Source organism: Procambarus clarkii, chromosome 42 (assembly GCF_040958095.1).
Source record: "Procambarus clarkii isolate CNS0578487 chromosome 42, FALCON_Pclarkii_2.0, whole genome shotgun sequence".
Classification (NCBI taxonomy): domain Eukaryota; kingdom Metazoa; phylum Arthropoda; class Malacostraca; order Decapoda; family Cambaridae; genus Procambarus; species Procambarus clarkii.
This window is the reverse complement of record NC_091191.1, coordinates 33,737,258-33,758,678: the sequence shown is the minus strand read 5'-3', so window position 1 is coordinate 33,758,678 and position 21,421 is coordinate 33,737,258. Positions and strand designations below refer to the sequence as shown.

Genomic DNA, 21,421 nt, shown 5'->3' with positions numbered 1-21,421 from the left:
ATATATATATATATATATATATATATATGTCGTACCTAGTAGCCAGAACGCACATCTCAGCCTACTATGCAAGGCCCAATTTGCCTAATAAGCCAAGTTTTCATGAATTAATATATTTTCTCTAATTTTTTTCTTATGAAATAATAAAGCTACCCATTTCATTATGTATAAGGTCAATTTTTTTTATTGGAGTTAAAATTACCGTAGGTATATGACCGAACCAAACCAACTCTACCTAACCTAACCTAACCTATCTCTATAGGTTACGTTAGGTTAGGTAGCCGAAAAAGTTAGGTTAGGTAGGTTAGGTAGTCGAAAAACAATTAATTCATGAAAACTTGGCTTATTAGGCAAATTGGGCCTTGCATAGTAGGCCTAGAAGTGCATTCTGGCTACTAGGTACGACATATATATATATATATATATATATATATATATATATATATATATATATATATATATATATATATATATATATATATATATACATATACATATATATATATATACATATACATACATATATATATATATATATATATATATATATATATATATATATATATATATATATATATATATATACATATACATATATATATATATATATATACATATACATACATATATATATATATATATATATATATATATATATATATATATATATATATATATATGTATGTATATGTATATATATATATATATATATATATATATATATAAATGTAGAATTAAAATGATATTTCTATATTTAGTAAGATAAAACAGGATCATGACAAAGGTTAATTCATAATTTTTACTCATTTTTCACTTAATGGAGAATCCATGGTGGTGGTGGTTAATTTTGGTGGGTTGTGGTGAGTGGTAGTGGTGGTTGGTTATTGTTGTTGGTGGCACTGGTGAGTGATGGTTACAGGAAGGAGGAAGAGGAAGGAGAAGTAGGAGGTCGAAAAGGAAGGAGGAGTGGGTAAGGTAGGAAGGGGGAGGCCGAGGAGGAGGAGGAAGGATGCGAAAGAGGAGAAGGGAGGAGGAGGTTAAGAAGGAAGGAGGAGGAGGTCGCGTAGGAAAGAGGAGGAAGAGGTCGAGAAGGTAGGAGGAAGAATTCCAGGTTAGAGAGCGAGGTCGAGAAGGAAGAGTAGAAGACGGAGGAGATCGAGGAAGAAGGAGGAGGAGGAAGAGAGGGAGGAGCAGGAGGTCGAGGCAGAGCAGGCAGGAGGGTGAGGTAGAGAAGGAAGTTAAAGAGAAGGTTAATGAGGAGGAGTGCGAAAAGGAAGGAGGCGGAGTACGAGGAGGAAGGAGGAGGGCAAGGAGGAAGGAGGAGGAGGGCCAGGCAGAATGAAGAGTAGGGCGAAGACGAAGGAGAAGGAGGAGTAATGCGAGGAGGAAAAAGTAGGATGGCGAGGAGGAAAAAGTAGGATGGCGAGGAGGAAGGAGGACGAGAAGGAAAGAGGAGGAGGAGGGTAAGGGCGAGGAGGAGGAAGGATGAGGAGGGCGAGGAGGAGAAGGGCAAGGAGGAAGGAGGAGAAGGGCGAGGAGGGAGGAGGAGGAGGACGAAGAGAGGAGGGCGAGGAGGAAGGAGGAGGAGAGCGAGGAAGAAGGAGGAGAGCAAAGAGGAAGAAGGGGGTTGAGGAGGAAAGAGGAAGAATTCCAGGTATGAGGATGAGGTCAAGGAGGAAAAGTAGAAGATGGAGGAGCTCGAGGAGGAAGGAAGAGGAGGAGGAAGAGGAGGTCAAGGCAGAGGAGGAAGGAGGAAGAGGGGGGAGGGGAAAGGAGGAGGAGGGGCAAGGAAGAAAGAGGAGGAGTGTAAGGAAGCAGGAGGATGAAGGTGAGAAGGAGGAGGGCAAGGAGGAAGGAGCAGGGCGAGGAGAAAGGGGGAGGAGGAGGCCGAGGATGAAGGAGGAGAAGGACGAGGAGGAAGGAGGAGTAAAGCGAGGAGGGAGGAGGGAAAGGAGTAAGCAGGAGGGCAAGGAGAAAGGAAGAGGAGTTGGAGGGCGAGGAGGAAGGAGTAGGAGGGCGAAAAGGAAGGAGCAGGAGGGCGAGGAGGAACGAAGAGGAAGGCGAGGAGGAAGGAGAAGGAGGGCGAAGAGGAAGGAGGAGGAGGGCGAGGAGGAAGTAGGAGGAGGACGAGAAGGAAGGAGGAGGAGGGCGAGGAGGGAGGAGGAGGAGGACAAGGAGAGGAGGAGGAGGATGAGGAGGAAGTGAGCGAGGAGGAAGGAGGAGATAGAGGAAGAAGGAGGAAGAATTCCAGGTAAGAGGATGAGGTCAAAGAGGAAGGAAAATGAGGTCGAGGAGGAAGAAAGAGGTGGAGGAGGAAGAAAGAGGTCGGGGAGGAGTAGATGATGGAGGAGCTCGAGGAGGAAGAGGAGGTCGAGGCAGAGGTGGAAGGAGGATGAGGCAGAGGAGGAAGCAGAAGGTCTACGAGGAAGAAAGAAGAGGGGGGGAGAGGGAAGGAGGAGGAGGAGGAGGGGCAAGGAGGGAGGAGGACGATGAGAAAGAAGGAGGACGATGTGAAAGAAGGAGGACGAGGGTTAGGAGGAGGGCAAGGAGGAAAGAGGAGGGAGGAGTAGGGCGAGGAGGAAGGAGGAGGAGGAGAAGGCTGAGGAGGAAGGAGGAGGAGGGCGAGGAGGAAAAAGGAGGAGGGCGAGGAGGAAGGAGGAGGAAGGAGGAGTAGGAGGACGGAGGAGGGCGAGGAGGAGGGAGGAGGGCGAGGAGGAAGGACGAGGGCGAGGAGGAATGACGAGGGCGAGGAGGAAGGAGGAGTAGGAGGTCGAGGAGGACGGAGGAGGGCGAGGAGGAAGGAGGAGGACGAGGAGGAAGGAGGAGGAGGAGGGCGAGGAGGAGGGAGGAGGGCGAGGAGGATGGAGGAGGAGGAAGGAGGAAGAAGGAGTAGGGCGAGGAGGAATTAGGAGGAGGGCGAGGAGGGAGGAAGAGGAGGGCGAGGAGGACGGAGGAGGGAGAGGAGAAAGGAGGAGGAGGAGGGCGAGGAGGAGGAGGGCGAGGAGGAAGGAGGAGGAGGAGGGCGAGGAGGAAGGAGGAGGAGGAGGAGGGCAAGGAGGAAGAAGAAGGAGGAGGGCGAGGAGAAAGGAGGAGTAGGGGCGAGAAGGAAGGAGGAGGAGAAAGAAGAGGGGGGAGGAGGAGGAGGAGGTCGATGCAGAGGAGGAAGGAGGATGAGGTAGAGGTGGAAGGAGTAGGTGTAGGATGAAGGAGGAAGAGAGGGGAGGAGAAAAGGAGGAGGAGGACGTCGGGGAGGAGGAAATTTAGTGACAGAGGAGAAGAGAAGGGGGAAGAATAGCAGGGGTAGGAGAAGTAGAGGTAAGAGGGGGAGGGCAAAGAGGAGGAGTAAGAGAAGGGTCATGAGAAAGAAGGGGAAGAGGAGGGGAGAGGGTAGGGGGAAGAGAAGGGGAGAGGTAAGAGAAGGGGAAAGAGAAGGGGGATGAGGGGTAGGGGTAGGAGAAGGGGAAGAGAAGGAAGGGAAAGACTAGAGGGAAGAATAAAGGGGGTAAGAGAAAGGGAACGAGAAGGGGGATGAGGAGTGGAGTGGGGTAAGAGGAGGGGGGAAAGGTAAGAGAAGAGGGGATGTGGAGGAAGGGAAAAAGGAGGGGGAAAAGGGGAGGGGTAAGAGAAGGGGGCTGAGTGAGGAAGGGGAAGTGGAGGGGGAGGTTAGGTTAGGTCCTATGACCGAACCTAACCAACCCTACCTAACCTAACCTAACCTATCTTAACCTAACCTAAACTAACATAACTAAATCAATAATTTATGTTCTTAATATAATATAATAATAATATTTAAAATAAAACAATAGGAATCAATTTGTTGAAAATAAAGAAAATTACTCGGCCTATTAAGCAAATCGGGCCGTGCATAATAGGCCGATAAGTGAGTTCTGGCTACTGGGTTCCGACGTATATATATATATATATATATATATATATATATATATATATATATATATATATATATATATATATATATATATATATATATATATAAATATATATATATATATATATATATATATATATATATATATATATATATATATATATATATATATATATATATATATATATATATATATATATATATATATATGTCGTACCTAGTAGCCAGAACGCACTTCTCAGCCTACTATGCAAGGCCCGATTTGCCTAATAAGCCAAGTTTTCCTGAATTAATATATTTTCTCTATTTTTTTTCTTATGAAATGATAAAACTACTTATTTCATTATGTATGAGGTCAATTTTATTTTATTGGAGTTAAAATTAACGTAGATATATGACCGAACCTAACCAACCCTACCTAACCTAACCTAACCTATCTTTATAGGTTAGGTAGCCGAAAAAGTTAGGTTAGGTTAGGTTAGGTAGGTTAGGTAGTCGAAAAAAAACTAATTCATGAAAACTTGGCTTATTAGGCAAATCGGGCCTTGCATAGTAGGCTGAGAAGTGCGTTCTGGCTATTAGGTACGACATATATATATATATATATATATATATATATATATATATATATATATATATATATATATATATATATATATATATATATATATATATATATATATATATACATATATATATATATATATATATATATATATATATATATATATATATATATATATATATATATATATATATATATATATATATAATATATATATACATAACAGCAATAACAAAAACTACGTTTATAAAACATTTAAGGTTGCCACAAGGTTTCAAATTGTTTTTTAGCCATTGTTTCGTGCAAGACGTTTTGGAACTTAATTACATTCACACAAAATTACGTATCTAATGCGTGAAAACAAACGTTGTCACTACTTCCCAACACTTTCCAGATACGTTGTGGCAACCTTAAATTATTTCCTTGGATGTGGTCCGGGGCGCCACCAGTTTCCATGTGGTCAGACGGCGCCACCAGTTTCCATGTGGTCAGGGGCGCCACCAGTTTCCATGTGGTCAGGGGTGCCACCAGTTTCCATGTGGTCAGGGGTGCCACCAGTTTCCATGTGGTCAGGGGCGCCACCAGTTCCCATGTGGTCAGGGGCGCCGCCAGTTCCCATGTGGTCAGGGGCGCCACCAGTGCCCATGTGGTCAGGGGCGCCACCAGTGTCCATGTGGTCAGGGGCGCCACCAGTGCCCATGTGGTCAGGGGCGCCACCAGTGTCCATGTGGTCAGGGGCGCCACCAGTGTCCATGTGGTCAGGGGCGCCACCAGTGCCCATGTGGTCAGGGGCGCCACCAGTGTCCATGTGGTCAGGGGCGCCGCCAGTGTCCATGTGGTCAGGGGCGCCACCAGTTCCCATGTGGTCAGGGGCGCCACCAGTGTCCATGTGGTCAGGGGCGCCACCAGTTCCCATGTGGTCAGGGGCGCCACCAGTGCCCATGTGGTAAGGGGCGCCACGAGTTCCCATGTGGTCAGGGGCGCCACCAGTTCCCATGTGGTCAGGGGCGCCACCAGTTCCCATGTGGTCAGGGGCGCCACCAGTTCCCATGTGGTCAGGGGCGCCACCAGTGTCCATGTGGTCAGGGGGAGCTGCTGGTGTCCATGTGGTCAGGGGGGAGCTGCCGGTGTCCATGTGGTCAGGGGGGAGCTGCCGGTGTCCATGTGGTCAGGTGGGAGCTGCTGGTGTCCATGTGGTCAGGGGGAGCCGCCGGTGTCCATGTGGTCAGGGGGAGCTGCTGGTGTCCATGTGGTCAGGGGGGAGCTGCCGGTGTCCATGTGGTCAGGGGGAGCCGCCGGTGTCCATGTGGTCAGGTGGGAGCTGCTGGTGTCCATGTGGTCAGGGGGAGCCGCCGGTGTCCATGTGGTCAGGGGGGAGCTGCCGGTGTCCATGTGGTCAGGGGGGAGCTGCCGGTGTCCATGTGGTCAGGGGGGAGCTGCCGGTGTCCATGTGGTCAGGGGGGAGCTGCCGGTGTCCATGTGGTCAGGGGGGAGCTGCCGGTGTCCATGTGGTCAGGGGGGAGCTGCCGGTGTCCATGTGGTCAGGTGGGAGCTGCTGGTGTCCATGTGGTCAGGGGGAGCCGCCGGTGTCCATGTGGTCAGGGGGAGCTGCTGGTGTCCATGTGGTCAGGGGGGAGCTGCTGGTGTCCATGTGGTCAGGGGGGAGCTGCCGGTGTCCATGTGGTCAGGGGGGAGCTGCTGGTGTCCATGTGGTCAGGGGGGAGCTGCCGGTGTCCATGTGGTCAGGGGGGAGCTGCCGGTGTCCATGTGGTCAGGTGGGAGCTGCTGGTGTCCATGTGGTCAGGGGGAGCCGCCGGTGTCCATGTGGTCAGGGGGAGCTGCTGGTGTCCATGTGGTCAGGGGGGAGCTGCCGGTGTCCATGTGGTCAGGGGGAGCTGCTGGTGTCCATGTGGTCAGGGGGGAGCTGCCGGTGTCCATGTGGTCAGGGGGGAGCTGCTGGTGTCCATGTGGTCAGGGGGAGCCGCCGGTGTCCATGTGGTCAGGTGGGAGCTGCTGGTGTCCATGTGGTCAGGGGGAGCCGCCGGTGTCCATGTGGTCAGGGGGGAGCTGCCGGTGTCCATGTGGTCAGGGGGGAGCTGCCGGTGTCCATGTGGTCAGGGGGGAGCTGCCGATGTCCATGTGGTCAGGGGGGAGCTGCCGATGTCCATGTGGTCAGGGGGGAGCTGCCGGTGTCCATGTGGTCAGGGGGGAGCTGCCGGTGTCCATGTGGTCAGGGGGGAGCTGCCGGTGTCCATGTGGTCAGGGGGGAGCCGCCGGTGTCCATGTGGTCAGACGGCGCCGCCGTGCCCATCTTATCTTGAGATGATTTCTGGGCTTTTTTTTAGTGTCCCCGTGGCCCGGTCCTTGACCCGGCCTCCACCCCTAGGAAGCAGCCCGTGACAGCTGACTAGCACCCAGGTACCTATTTTACTGCTAGGTAACAGGGGTATAGAGTGAAAGAAACTCTGCCCATTGTTTTTCGGCGGCGCCTGGGATTGAACCCAGGACCACAGGATCACAAGTCTAGTGTGCTGTCCGCTCGGCCGACCGGCTCCCATGGCGGCTCCCTATGGGGCCAGGGGGAGCGTCGCTGGTGTAAATGTGTCATTACATAACTTTTCTCCCACCTAAAAATACCCTCCCATCTGGGTGTTATCATAATGGTTTGGTGTTTTACCCTGATAATTCTCTTTCTCTCTTTCAATCACATAACATGAAAATTAGAAGAGAAGTGTAGAGAAAGAAGCATATAAAGGCGGTTGCAGGTGAATAGTTTAATAATCAATAATCTATATAAATAAAAATGGAAATGTTCGTTTGTTCATAATCGCTAATCTCCGATAGTTCTTCACCGATGGCTTTGAAATTTTCAAAAGACGTTCCATGCGCATCCGATCAGGTTTTTTATCTACATACTACATAGATGTCACGTCTATGACGGTAAAAAAAAATTGTTTTTTTTTAAACTTAGTTTTTTATGTTTGTGTGAGTTTCCCTCACATAGAAACTGTGTTTCTATGTGAGGGGAAATCTTCAAAAACTCTTTACCGATTGCTTTGAAATTTTGACAAATGTTGCATTCGAATAGGCGCGTCTTTTTATATACCTACTATATTCATGCCTCACCTGTGACAGGTAAAAACATGAGTTTTTGAAAAACAGCGCCATCTGTTGCACATAAGACTAACACATGATATACTAAATAAGTTATGATTCCATTTCAATGTTTCCAATTTTATTGACAAATTGAATTTTCATAAATTTTGATTTATTTTAATTTTGATATAACTATTTTGTGTGACATTGCGTTGGAATTGAGCTGTGTTGATTACCATACCGTTCATTTCGTGTGTATAGTTTATTTTATATTTTTACATTATTTTTCATTTCGTTTTTTTAGCTATTTTTCTTATAATTCAGTGATGAAAACATCTGGGGCCAGATTCACGAAGCAGTTACGTGTACATCGTTCCTCAATCTTTGATGGCTTTGGTTACATTTATTAAACAGTTTAGAAGCATGAAAATTTGCCAATCAACAGGTGTTAATGTTATAAACAGCCTCATGGGGACTCGGAGCTCATTAACTGTTTAATAATTGTAAACAAAGCCGCCAAAGATTGAGACAAGATGTACAGGTTCGTAAGAGCTTGTGTAACTTCTTCGTGAATCTAGCACCAGATCATTTGATGTTCTCAATTTTCTGATGGGACATCAGATCATTTGATCATCAGACGAGGGAGTGGGGAATGGTGGGAAGGACGAGGGGACAGTGGAGTTAGGGATGGTGGGGAGAACAATGGGATGAGGGAGTGGGAGATAATGGGGAGGACGAAGGGACGGTGGAGTAGGGATTGGTTAGGAGAACGAGAGGATGCTGGAGTGGGGATTGATGGGGAGGAAAATGGGTCGAGGGAGAGAGGAATGGTTGGGAGGACGAGGGGTCGGGGAATGGGAGGGAGGGAATAGTGGGGAGGACCGGGAGACAGGGGAAGGTTGCTGTGGGAACCACAGAAATGCGTGGTCGGGTACAGCTAGTCTATAAATATAAATGTAAAATGCTCGTTTGCTCAAAATCGCTAATCTCCAAAAGTTCTTCACCACTATCTTTGAAATTTTCTCACAAGTTTCCATTCGCATCCGAGCGGGTTTTTATATACATGTTATATAGATGTTTCCCCCGTCTGTGGCATGGAAAAACATGTTAAAAAAAAAAAACTGCGTTTTTTCATGTTTTTTTCATGTTAGGGAAATCTTTGAAACCTCTTTACCGATTGCTTTGAAATTTTGACACAACGTTGCATTGAAATGGCAATGGGTTTTTATATTCCTACTATATACATGCCTCACCTGTGACAGGAAAAAACATGCTTTAAAAAAAAAGAGTCATCTGTTGGACGTAAGATCCACTCGCGCTGTAATCTCCGAAAGTTCATCACTGATTTCTTTGAAATTTTGACACAACGTTTCATTCAACAGGTATATAAAAACCCGCACGTATTTACGTGTGTGTTTTTATATACCTGCTATATACATGCCACACCTGTAACAGGTAAAATCATGTTTTTTTGAAAAACATAATGCATGTGTGTGTGTGTGTGTTTGTGTGTGTGTGTGTGTGTACTCACCTATTTGTGCTTGCGGGGGTTGAGCTTTGGTTCTTTGGTCCCGCCTCTCAACTGTCAATCAACTGGTGTACAGGTTCCTGAGCCTACTGGGCTCTATCATATCTACGTTTAAAACTGTGTATGGAGTCAGCCTCCACCACATCACTGCCTAATGCATTCCATCCGTTAACTACTCTGACACTGAAAAAGTTCCTTCTTACGTCCCTGTGGCTCATGTGGGTACTAAGTTTCCACCTGTGTCCCCTTGTTCGCGTCCCGCCAGTGTTGAATCGTTTATCCTTGTTTACCCGGTCGATTCCCCTGAGGATTTTGTAGGTTGTGATCATGTCCCCCCTTACTCTTCTGTCTTCCAGTGTCGTAAGGTGCGTTTCCCGCAGCCTTTCCTCATAACTCATGCCTCTTAGTTCTGGGACTAGTCTAGTAGCATACCTTTGGACTTTTTCCAGCTTCGTCTTGTGCTTGACAAGGTACGGGCTCCATGCCTGTGTGTGTGTGTGTACTCACCTAATTGTACTCACCTAATTGTGCTTGCGGGGGTTGAGCTCTGGCTCTATGGTCCCGCCTCTCAACCGTCAATCAACTGATGTACAGATTCCTGAGCCTACTGGGCTCTATCATATCTACATTTGAAACTGTGTATGGAGTCAGCCTCCACCACATCACTTCCTAGTGCATTCCATTTACTAACTACTCTGACACTGAAAAAGTTCTTTCTAACGTCTCTGTGGCTCATTTGGGTACTCAGCTTCCACCTGTGTCCCCTTGTTCGCGTCCCACCAGTGTTGAATAGTTCATCCTTGTGTGTGTGTGTGTGTGTGTGTGTGTGTGTGTGTGTGTGTGTGTGTGTGTGTGTGTGTGTGTGTGTGTGTGTGTGTGTGTGTGTGTGTGTGTGTGTGTGTTTGCGTGTGTGTGGTGGAGGCAAGTATTGTTTGCAGAGAGCCGAGACTGCCATCATTCGTCACATGCACGATACAGACAGACAAAGACGACTAGAATCGACTGAGAAGGCAGAACTCTCATTACCATCTGTTGCGCATAATAGCAACACATGCTATACAAAATATGTTACAATTCTATTTCAATGTTTCCGGTTGCATTCATAAATTTATTTTCATAGATTTCGATTTATTTTCATTTTAATTTAATTATTTTGTCTGACCTTGTGTTGGAATTGAGCTGTGTTGTTTACCATACTGTTCATTTTGTGAGTATAGTTTATTTTTGTTTTTTTTTCATTTCGGTTTTTTAACTGTTTTTCAACACACATGCTATACTAAATATGTTACAATTCCATTTCACTGTTTCTAATTGTGTTGATAAGTTGACTTTTCATAGATTTTTATTTATTTTCATTTTGATTTAATTAATTATTTTGTGTGAATTGCATTGGAATTGAGCTGTGTTGTTTACCATACCATTCATTTGGTGAGTATAGTTTATTTTATATTTTTTTATATTTTCATTTAATTTTTTAACTGTTTTTCTTATATTTCAGTGATGGGAACGTCAGGTCACTTGATGTTCCCAATTTACTGATTGGAACATCTGACCATTTAGGAAGGGGACAAGGGAGGGGGTAATGGTGGGGGAAGGACGAGGGGATGGGGAAATTTGGGATGTTCTGGGATGGTGGGGACGAGGGGATGGGGGAGTGGGGCATGGTGGGAAGGAAGAGGGGATGGTGGAGTGGGGCATGGTGGGAAGGAAGAGGGGATGGTGGAGTGGGGAATGGTGGGGAGGAAGAGGGGATGGTGGAGTGGGGAATGGTGGGGAGGATGACGGGATGGTGGAGTGGGGAATGGTTGGGAGGCCGAGGAGACGGGTGAAGGGGGGGGGGGGGGAACCCAGCCACGCATTGCTGAGCCACAGCAACGCGTGGCCGGGTCCTGCTAGTCTTATAAATAGAAATGTAAATGTTCGTTTGTTCAAAATCACTGATCTCCGAAAGTTCTTCATCGATTGCTTCTAAATTTTGACACAAAGTTTCATTCGCATACGAGCGTGTTTTTATAGACATACTATATAGATGTCACGCATGTGACAGGTAAAAACATTTTTTTGTGTGACATTGCGTTGGAATTGAGTTGTGTTGTTTATCATACTGTTCATTTTGTGAATATAGTCTATTTTTTTCATTGTTTTTCATTTCGTTTTTTAACTGTTCTCCTTATTTTTCAGTGATAGGAACATCAAATCATTTAATGTTTCCATTTTTCTGATGGGAACAGCAAATCACTTGGGAATGCATCATACGAGGGAGTGGCGAATTGTGGGAGGACAAGGACAGGAGGGGGGGGCGATGGTGGGGACGAGGGGAAGGGGAAGGGGGTAATGGTGGGGAGGACGAATGTACGGGAGGGGGGGGGATGGTGGGAAGGACGAGGGGACAGGGGAGTGGGGGATGGTGGGAAGGACGAGGGGACAGGGGAGTGGGGGATGGTGGGAAGGACGAGAGGACGGGGGTAATGGTGGGGAGGATTAGGCGACCGGGGAGTGAGGGATGGTAAGGAGGACGAGGGAACGGGGAGTGGAGAATGGTGGGGAGGATGAGGAGACGGTGGAGTGGAGGATGGATGAGAGGACGAGAGTAAGGGGGGAGGGAATGGTTGGGGGGACGAGGGGACAGGGGAAAGGGGAATAGTGAGAAGGACGGGGGACAAGGGAAGGTTGCTGAGGCTCATGCTCATTGCTGAGCCTCAGTAACGCACATGGCCGGGTACAGCTAGTAATAAATAATAATAATAATAATAATAATAATAATAATAATAATAATAATAATAATAATAATAATAATAATAATAATAATAATAATAATAGTAATATATAATAATAATATGACGAAAGTAAAGGAAAATGAATGAATCTGGGTAACAGATCTATTCAAACGGAAAACGGGGGAAGCTATGATCAACAGCAGAAACATCTGGTTTCTGGGGATCACTCACCCCATCTCTGTCCCGGGCGACGAAGGTGGCGAGGAGGGTGCCCGGGGGCGTGTCCTCCGGCAGGGTGAGGTGGGCCTGGTCGCTGCTGAAGGTGGGGGTGTTGTCGTTGTCGTCCACCAGTCGCAGGTTCACCCAGGTACTGTCAACGTGATACTTATCTTCCCAGCCGTCGTTCCCCTGATGTAAAACATGTGAGAAGGGAAGACTCTTCTTTGCTGACTAGTTTTAGGCGTTCTCAGTTGCAAGGGCGGAGATATGCAGAGTTCCAGTGATATATATTCTTATGACAAGTGTGTGATGGAGACGGATACATGAGCAGGTGTTTTTTTGTGTGTGTGTGGTGGAGGCAGGTAATGTTTACAGAGAGCCGAGACTGCCATCACTTGTCACATGCAACATACAGGCACAGAAGACTTGAATTGACTGAGAAAGCAGAACGGTCATTGAACAAGCTGTTATACAATACAGTATACAGTACAGTACGTACAAATTTATATACAGTACAGTACGTACAAGCTGATATACAGTACAGTATGTACAAGCTGACATACAGTACAGTATGTACAAGCTGATATACAGTACAGTATGTACAAGCTGATATACAGTACAGTATGTACAAGCTGATATACAGTACAGCATGTACAAGCTGATATACAGTACAGTATGTACAAGCTGACATACAGTACAGTACGTACAAGCTGATATACAGTACAGTATGTACAAGCTGATATACACTACAATATGTACAAGCTGATATTTAGTACAGTACAAATGATCATCAATAAAAAATTTAATAAATAATTATATAAATAAATTTCCTCCCAGTAATCTAATAAGTCCCTCTATCATAAGACAAAATTGAATGAGAAATAAATTTTTCCGTTTTTTAACAAGATTTCTTTGATCGTTAATCGTGTCTGCGAGCTTTCAAAAAACATCATTACGTATGTGCTATTTAGCGATGTAAATAACGCAGTATGCGGGCACAAGGCACGAGGATAGAGGTAACAGCCTGTTTGATGAAAGACACCCTTCCAGCCCGGGTTCTCGTTCGAGGATAATAAGAAAGAGAGATATATATGGCACACTTGAATACAAACATGTTATTTCAGCACGATTTATCTGCGGCCCGAGTCAATAATATGCCTCACCAACGCTGAGATACACTCAGGGGGGGGGGGAGGTAGACGTACCATGTCTGTCACTTGGACTCTGAAGCGGAAGCCTCGTCTGTGGCTGGGGTTCTCGTAGTCGAGGGGCGCGACGGAGCGCAGGTCGCCGCCTGGGCTCCCTCGGCGGCGACCCTCCACCCGGAACAGCTGCCAGCCTCGCCCACTTCCTGGCACCACCTGCAGGAGGCAAGCAGCGAATATTCTGATAATGCCATAGTGATAGTTATGTTTATGAAGGCACACACACACACACACACACACACACACACACACACACACACACACACACACACACACACACACACACACACACACACACACTATCATATCTACAGTTTCAAGTGTAGATATGATAGAGCCCAATAGGCTCAGGAATCTGTACACCTGTTGATTGACGGTTGAGAGGCAGGACCAAAGAGCCAGAGCTCAACCCCCGCAAACACAACTAGGTGAGTACAACTAGGTGAGGACACACATGGTCAAAGGAAGAGCTAGATAGTAAACGAGAAGGTCTTATAACAATAATGAGAGAGATCATAGCGAGAGCGGATAATGATAGTTCACGACTGTTGATAGTAGGCGACTTCAACTTGAAATCCATAGACTGGGAAGCATATGAAACTAAAACAGAAGATTTTTGGACCTGTAAATTTGTAGATCTCATCCTGGAAACATTCTTGTATCAACATGTTAAACAAGCTACGAGGATGAGGGAAGGGGACGTTCCCTCCATGCTAGATTTGGTATTTACCAGGAAGGAGGAAGAAATATTTTACATTCAGTACCTTTCTCCCTTGAGTAAAAGTGACCATGTCTTTTTGGGAATAAAGTATGCAATGCGTTATAATCTGGAAGAAAATAAGAAGGTTGATGCAATTGAAAAACCTGACTTTAGGAGAGGACATTATGGCAACCATAGAAAATTTTTTAGTGAGTATAATTGGACAGACTGGTAGCTAGGTAAGGAAGTGAATGAGATGTATGTCAAGTTTTGTGAAATATAAGGTTTTGTGATAAAGGCACAACAAATTCATACCAAAACAGAGATGCAGAACTAGGAAACAGGATTGGTTCAACAGAAATTGCGAGAAGGCCAGAGACCAAAAGACACAAAAATGGAATCAATACAGGATGAGGCCAAACCCCCAAACATACCAGCGATACAAAGATGCGAGAAACAACTACACGGCAGTGAGGAGAGAGGCAGAAAGAAATTTTGAAAAAGGGATTTCAGACAAATGTAAAACAGAACTAGGTCTATTCTATAGATTCATAAACAACAAATTGCAGGTAAAGGATAATATTCAGAGCTTGAAATTGGGAAATAGATTCACGGAAAATGAAAAGGAAATATGTGAAACATTAAACGGAAAGTTCCAAAGTGTGTTTGTATAAAATGAAATCTTCAGGGAACCAGATACAATAAGAATTCCAGAGAACAACATAGAGCACATATAGATGTCTAGAAGTGGAAACACACACACACACACACACACACACACAGTGAAGGGGCCTCGTAGGGGCCTCGTAGCCTGTGAAGGGGCCTCGTAGCCTGGTGGATAGCGCGCAGGACTCGTAATTCTGTGGCGCGGGTTCGATTCCCGCACGAGGCAGAAACAAATGGGCAAAGTTTCTTTCAGCCTAAGTGCCCCTGTTACCTAGCAGTAAATAGGTACCTGGGAGTTAGTCAGCTGTCACGGGCTGCTTCCTGGGGTGTGTGTGTGTGTGTGGTGTGGGAAAAAAAAATAGTAGTTAGTAAACAGTTGATTGACAGTTGAGAGGCGGGCCGAAAGAGCATAGCTCATCCCGAGCAAAAACACAACTAGTAAACACACACACACACACACACACACACATACACACACACAAGCACACACAGCCTGGTAGCCTAGTGGATAGCGTGCAGGACTCGTAATTCTGTGGCTCGGTTTCGATTCCCGCACCAGGCGGAAACAAATGGGCAGAGTTTCTTTCACCCTGAATGCCCCCTGTTACCTAGCAGTAAATAGGTGCCTGGGAGTTAGTCAGCTGTCACGGGCTGCTTCCTAGGGTGAGTGTGTGTGGTGTGAGAAGAAAGAAAAAAATAGTAGTAGAAACAGTTGAGAGGAGGGCCGAAAGAGCAGAGCTCAACCCCCGCAAGCACAACTAGGTGAATACACACACACACACACACACACACACACACACACACACACACACACACACACACACACACACACATTCTTCAGGAGTCAGAGAAAGAAAAAGACTTGGGGGTTTATATCACGCCAGACCTGTCTCCTGCAGCACATATCAAGAGGATAACATTAGCGGCATATGCCAGGCTGGCCAACATACGAACGGCATTCAGAAACTTGTGTAAAGAATCATTCAAAACTTTGTATACCACATATGTCAGGCCAATCCAGGAGTATGCAGCCCCAGCATGGAGTCCATATCTAGTCAAGGATAAGACTAAACTGAAAAAGGTTCAAAGGTTTGCTACTAGACTAGTACCTGAGCTGAGAGGTATGAGCTACGAGGAGAGACTACGGGAATTAAACCTCACTTCGCTGGAAGACAGAAGAGTTAGGGGGGACATGATCACCACATTCAAGATTCTGAAGGGAATTGATAGGGTAGATAAAAACAGGATATTTAACACAAGGGGCACACACGCACAAGGGGACACAGGTGGAAACTGAATGCCCAAATGAGCCACAGAGATATTAGAAAGAACTTTTTTAGTGTCAGAGTGGTTGACAAATGGAATGCGTTAGGAAGTGATGTAGTGGAGGCTGACTCCATGCACAGTTTCAAGTGTTGATATGATAGAGCCCAATTGGCTCAGGAATCTGTACGCCTGTTGATTGACGGTTGTGAGGCGGGACCAAAGAGCCAGAGCTCAATTCTCGCAAACACAACTAGGTGAGTACAACTAGGTGAGTACACAGGGGAAGATGAACCAGCCATGCTTTATCTGATATTTACCCTAAATGAGTGGGATATAAGGGAAGTTAAGTTGGAAGCCCCCTTGGGAATGAGTGATCACAGTGTATTGATCTTTGAGTACTTGGTAGAGCTAGGATTTATCTCCCCAAAAGTAGAACTAGGAAACAAAAAGCTGGCGTCCCGAAAGGGGAATTATGAGGAGATGAGAAGTTTCCTAAGGGATATACTATGGGACACAGACCTCAGAGAAAAGTCTGTACAAGACATGATAGATTATGTCACCCAAAAGTTTCAAGAGGCAGTAAACAGGTTTATCCCGGTCCAAAAGGAAAAATCCGAGAAGCAAAAGAATCCATGGTTTAATAATTTAATTTAATTTTGCCCCGAAGGGCGAGTTTATTGGGCAGCGCCACTCATCTTGTGAGTGGACATACCGCCATAGCAGAATGTACAACACTCCCCAATAGGAAGAAAACTCGCTGGGTTGTTCATCCTGTCACTTGTACCCAGACACAGCTGGGACTTGCTTAACTGTCTCAAGTGAACAGCTCCTCAAGCAAGAAGATTAACATTTATCAACCCTTAAAAGCTTACGTTATCTTGCGGGTGCAAAATGGGGAAATCTTTTAAGAACAGTATCAATATTTGACAAATAGTGTTTTCCTAACTCAAACAATGTGGGGTTTATTATTCTACACATATTCCTAATGTCTCTCAGGTGTTCACATTCACGTAGATAGTGGTCAAGGCGGTGTCCATCACTCTCACCACAGATTCTGCAACTTCGCTGATCAACTGTTGTTTCCATTCCAAATCTCCATGGATATTTGTATCCAAGACTGATTCTCGCTATTACTGATTCTCTCCCTCGTCGTCCTCCTCTTCGGCCATAATGATTGGGATTGCCAGCTGCAACCATGTTGTACCATCGTACAGATTCACTGGTTTGTGCTTCTATCCTCCTTTCCTCAGTTAGCTTGTCACGGTGATGTTGCCTGATAATACCTGTAATTTGTAGTTGAGTCTTGGGTATGAAGTATTCAATATGGTCTCCTTCAGCGCCTTCAGCAGCCAGCACATCTGCTCGTTCATGCCCACATATTCCAACATGGGAGGGGATCCACAGAAACTTGATGACTCTTCCCTGATTGGTAAGTACTCTCACAGCTCTCTTAATTTCAGCGACTATTGCAAGATTTTCTGCCTGATTTTTACTTAGGCTTTGCAGTGCTGCTTTTGAATCGGTGCAAATCACTGCACCATTAGTGTTCCGTTCAAGAAACCTTAACGCCATAACAATGGCAGTTAGCTCTCCTTGCGTTGAAGTGGCATAGTTCTCAATACGTGTTTTTTCTTAATTTCTGCGTTGGAAAGTATTATCCTTGATTACCGTGTATGCTGCACCAGCCCTGCCTTTGACAGGATTAGATGACCCGTCAGTGTAGATTTGATCTAGTTCATCTCCGGCTTCTTAATAAATTTCCTCGAGATACTTGTGCCTCATTTCTTGTGGTATCATGTTTGATTTTTTCATTGCCAATTCATTGATGATGATCTTGCATGAGTCATCCTTCCAGGGAGGTAACCTCTCTACAGGCAGGAGCTCACGGGCTTGCTCAGGCAGGTGAAGCTCTTCAAGGTAGCAGACTGCTCTGTGATGCCACTTTTTGCTTCTCCTGTTTCCCCCTGAAAGTAGCACAGAGCTCAGTTTTTTCTTAGCAATATCATTGTAATGGGGTCTCTGGCTATCCTAATTGCAAGCTTAGCATTCAGCTCCTGAATTCTGCTTTTAACACTGGGAAGGGACAACTCCTCTCGTAGATTAGACGTTTTGGCAGTTCTTGGAACTCCAAGAACGATTGTCATGGCTTCATTTTGAATGCTTTCAAGCCTTTTCATATCGCTTTGGGAGTAGGTGCACAGAACTGGTGCGGGATAGTCTATGACGGAGCGCACATAGGCTGTGTACATCATTTTAAGCACGGCAATAGAGGCTCCATGTCCATTCCAGGTCATAGCTTTCAGTGCCCTGAGTCGACTTTTGCATGTTCCTATGAGTTGATTGAGCTCCTCTTTCTTTCCCTTGTTAGAGCAGACAATGATGCCAAGGTACCGATAGTGGTCAACCCATTCAATTGTTACACCATTAATTTGCAGTTCTTCATTTGCTCTCCGCTTGTGATGGGAGTATGCCTTCGTCTTGTTTGTGGAGAGAGTGAAACCGAGCTCAATACATTTCCTTCCAAGGAGTTCAATGGACTGTTCAATTTTTCCCAAGGTGGGAGCTTGTATTAGGACATTATCTGCATATCCCACTTGTTGTGTTCCTTCCGGAAAATCAATATTTGTAATGGCGTTCATAAGTACATTGAATAGTGCAGGGCTTAAGACTCCGTCTTGGGGGTCCCGAGTTCCATATTCATTGTTCTGGAGACTGCTCCACTGAAGCAAACTTTGGCTTTCCTTCCTGTGAGGTAGTCTTCAACCCATTTCATGAGTCTCCCCATGACACCCATGCATGCAAGCTCGTCCAGGATCGCAATCCCCTGCACTTTGTCGAAGTCTCCTTTGATGTCAACAAATACAGAGTACCTAGCCGTGTCATTAGCCAAGTAATTAACTATACAATTTGCTGTGCTCCGTCCTTTAACAAATCCATTGACCCCCTTCCCTAACCTGCCTATTTTATGTAACAGTCGGTTTAGGATGATCCTTTCAAGCATCTTGCAAGTGCATGACACGAGACTGATAGGTCTGTAATTACCAGGGTCATTAGGCTTCGGTATGGGAGTAATTATTGCGTGTTTCCATTGTGTGGGCAACACTCCACTTAGGAATGATTTGTTAAACAAGTAGAGTAGTGGATTCCCAGATACTTCACACAGTGCATTGAGCATGTCGTAGGTGACGCCATCTTCACCAGGTGCTGTACTTTTACCCTTTTTCATAGCGCCCCTTACTTCTTGGGCTGTGATTGGTTCCCCATATTCGTCATCACTAGACAGTGCTCTTGTTATCCTAATTCTTCTGTCATCATGTCGCAGGAGCTGTTCCCTGCTGATTTCTGCAGGGAGGGAGGAGGAGGATGCTGCATCACTCCACTTGTGAATTAGTTCCTCAGCCTTACCCTGGGGGTCTTTGTGAGCCGCAGGCCGGGCTCTGCCACCCGTAGCTATATGAATTTTTGCCCACACTTGTCTTGCAGATGTTTCCCGTCCAATAGAGCTAGTGAACTCAAGCCATTGTCTTTCCCGCTCTTTAATCTTCTCTTCCCTGGCTACTTGACTCACAGTTTTAAACAACTCTTGGTTACTTTCAGTGGGATGTCTCCGGTACTCTCTACTCATGTCTCGCACATTTGCGCTAAGCATCTTTATGTAATCATTCTCATACCATTTTATTTTCTTCCTCTGGGATTTGGTATTCCGTGAACCAGTGACTCATCCTGTTTATGAAGTGCGGCCTCATATCTGGTCCGAGTGATAACCTTTTTCTTTTATTCGTCTCTTTCCTTCTCTTGCTCATGTCGACGGTGGTAATCAGTGCCCAGTGGTCACTACATAAACTGTGCACAATGTGTGTACTGGCATCCGTGTCCTGGGCATTCAGCAGGAGAGCATAGTCTAATCTTCCTCCTCTGAGGTGAGTTGGCTGTTCATCACCCAGGACTCTAAGGTTTTCACTTCCCCTGACAAAGAGTGACAGTTTCCGTCCATTGACATTGGGCTGATGGCAGTTGGCACCAAAGTGTGGGTGTCTGGCATTAAGGTCACCAACCAGTAGGGTAGGGTCTTCATTAATTCTATTGCGAACTCCATTACAGTTCCATTGCAGTATAGTGAGATGTTGTTCATTGTGATTATCCATTTTTAGGTTGTTTGTCATCAGCTGCACGTGTGTAATTATTATGTTCACATGTGTCATCGTGTATTCCATGGTGTGTGGTGTTACTGTGTGTACTGGCGTTACTGTGTGCACTGGCGTTACTGTGTGCACTGGTGTTACTGTGTGTACTGGTGTCACTGTGTGCACTGGTGTCACTGTGTGCACTGGCGTTACTGTGTGTACTGGTGTCACTGTGTGCACTGGTGTTACTGTGTGCACTGGTGTCACTGTGTGCACTGGTGTCACTGTGTGCACTGGTGTTACTGTGTGCACTGGTGTCATTGTGTGCACTGGTGTTACTGTGTGCACTGGTGTTACTGTGTGTACTGGCGTTACTGTGTGCACTGGTGTTACTGTGTGTACTGGTGTCACTGTGTGCACTGGTGTCACTGTGTGCACTGGTGTCACTGTGTGCACTGGTGTCACTGTGTGCACTGGTGTCACTGTGTGCACTGGTGTTACTGTGTGTACTGGTGTTACTGTGTGTACTGGCGTTACTGTGTGCACTGGTGTTACTGTGTGTACTGGTGTCACTGTGTGCACTGGTGTCACTGTGTGCACTGGCGTTACTGTGTGTACTGGTGTCACTGTGTGCACTGGTGTTACTGTGTGCACTGGTGTCACTGTGTGCACTGGTGTCACTGTGTGCACTGGTGTTACTGTGTGCACTGGTGTCACTGTGTGCACTGGTGTTACTGTGTGCACTGGTGTTACTGTGTGCACTGGTGTTACTGTGTGCACTGGTGTTACTGTGTGCACTGGTGTTACTGTGTGCACTGGTGTTACTGTGTGCACTGGTGTTACTGTGTGCACTGGTGTTACTGTGTGTACTGGTGTTACTGTGTGTACTGGTGTCACTGTGTGCACTGGTGTCACTGTGTGCACTGGTGTCACTGTGTGCACTTGTGTCACTGTGTGCACTGGTGTTACTGTGTGCACTGGTGTTACTGTGTGCACTGGTGTTACTGTGTGTACTGGTGTCACTGTGTGCACTGGTGTTACTGTGTGCACTGGTGTCACTGTGTGCACTGGTGTCACTGTGTGCACTGGTGATACTGTGTGCACTGGTGTCACTGTGTGCACTGGTGTTACTGTGTGCACTGGTGTTACTGTGTGCACTGGTGTCACTGTGTGCACTGGTGTTACTGTGTGCACTGGTGTTACTGTGTGCACTGGTGTCACTGTGTGCACTGGTGTTACTGTGTGCACTGGTGTCACTGTGTGCACTGGTGTCACTGTGTGCACTGGTGTTACTGTGTGCACTGGTGTCACTGTGTGCACTGGTGTTACTGTGTGCACTGGTGTTACTGTGTGCACTGGTGTTACTGTGTGCACTGGTGTCACTGTGTGCACTGGTGTCACTGTGTGCACTGGTGTCACTGTGTGCACTGGTGTCACTGTGTGCACTGG

General features: G+C 46.1%; 1 protein-coding gene across 1 annotated transcript in view; it reads right to left on the bottom strand.

Moving 5' to 3' along the window:
- Positions 1 to 21,421, bottom strand: part of LOC123749975 (putative neural-cadherin 2) — a 248,062-nt gene that overhangs the window by 102,731 nt on the left and 123,910 nt on the right. Inside the window, exons 7-8 of the mRNA XM_069339741.1 lie at positions 13,217 to 13,372; positions 12,024 to 12,200 (exon numbers count right to left, since the gene is read on the bottom strand). Of these exons, the coding sequence (XP_069195842.1) occupies positions 12,024 to 12,200; positions 13,217 to 13,372 (333 nt within the window). The remainder of the gene's footprint in view (positions 1 to 12,023; positions 12,201 to 13,216; positions 13,373 to 21,421) is intronic.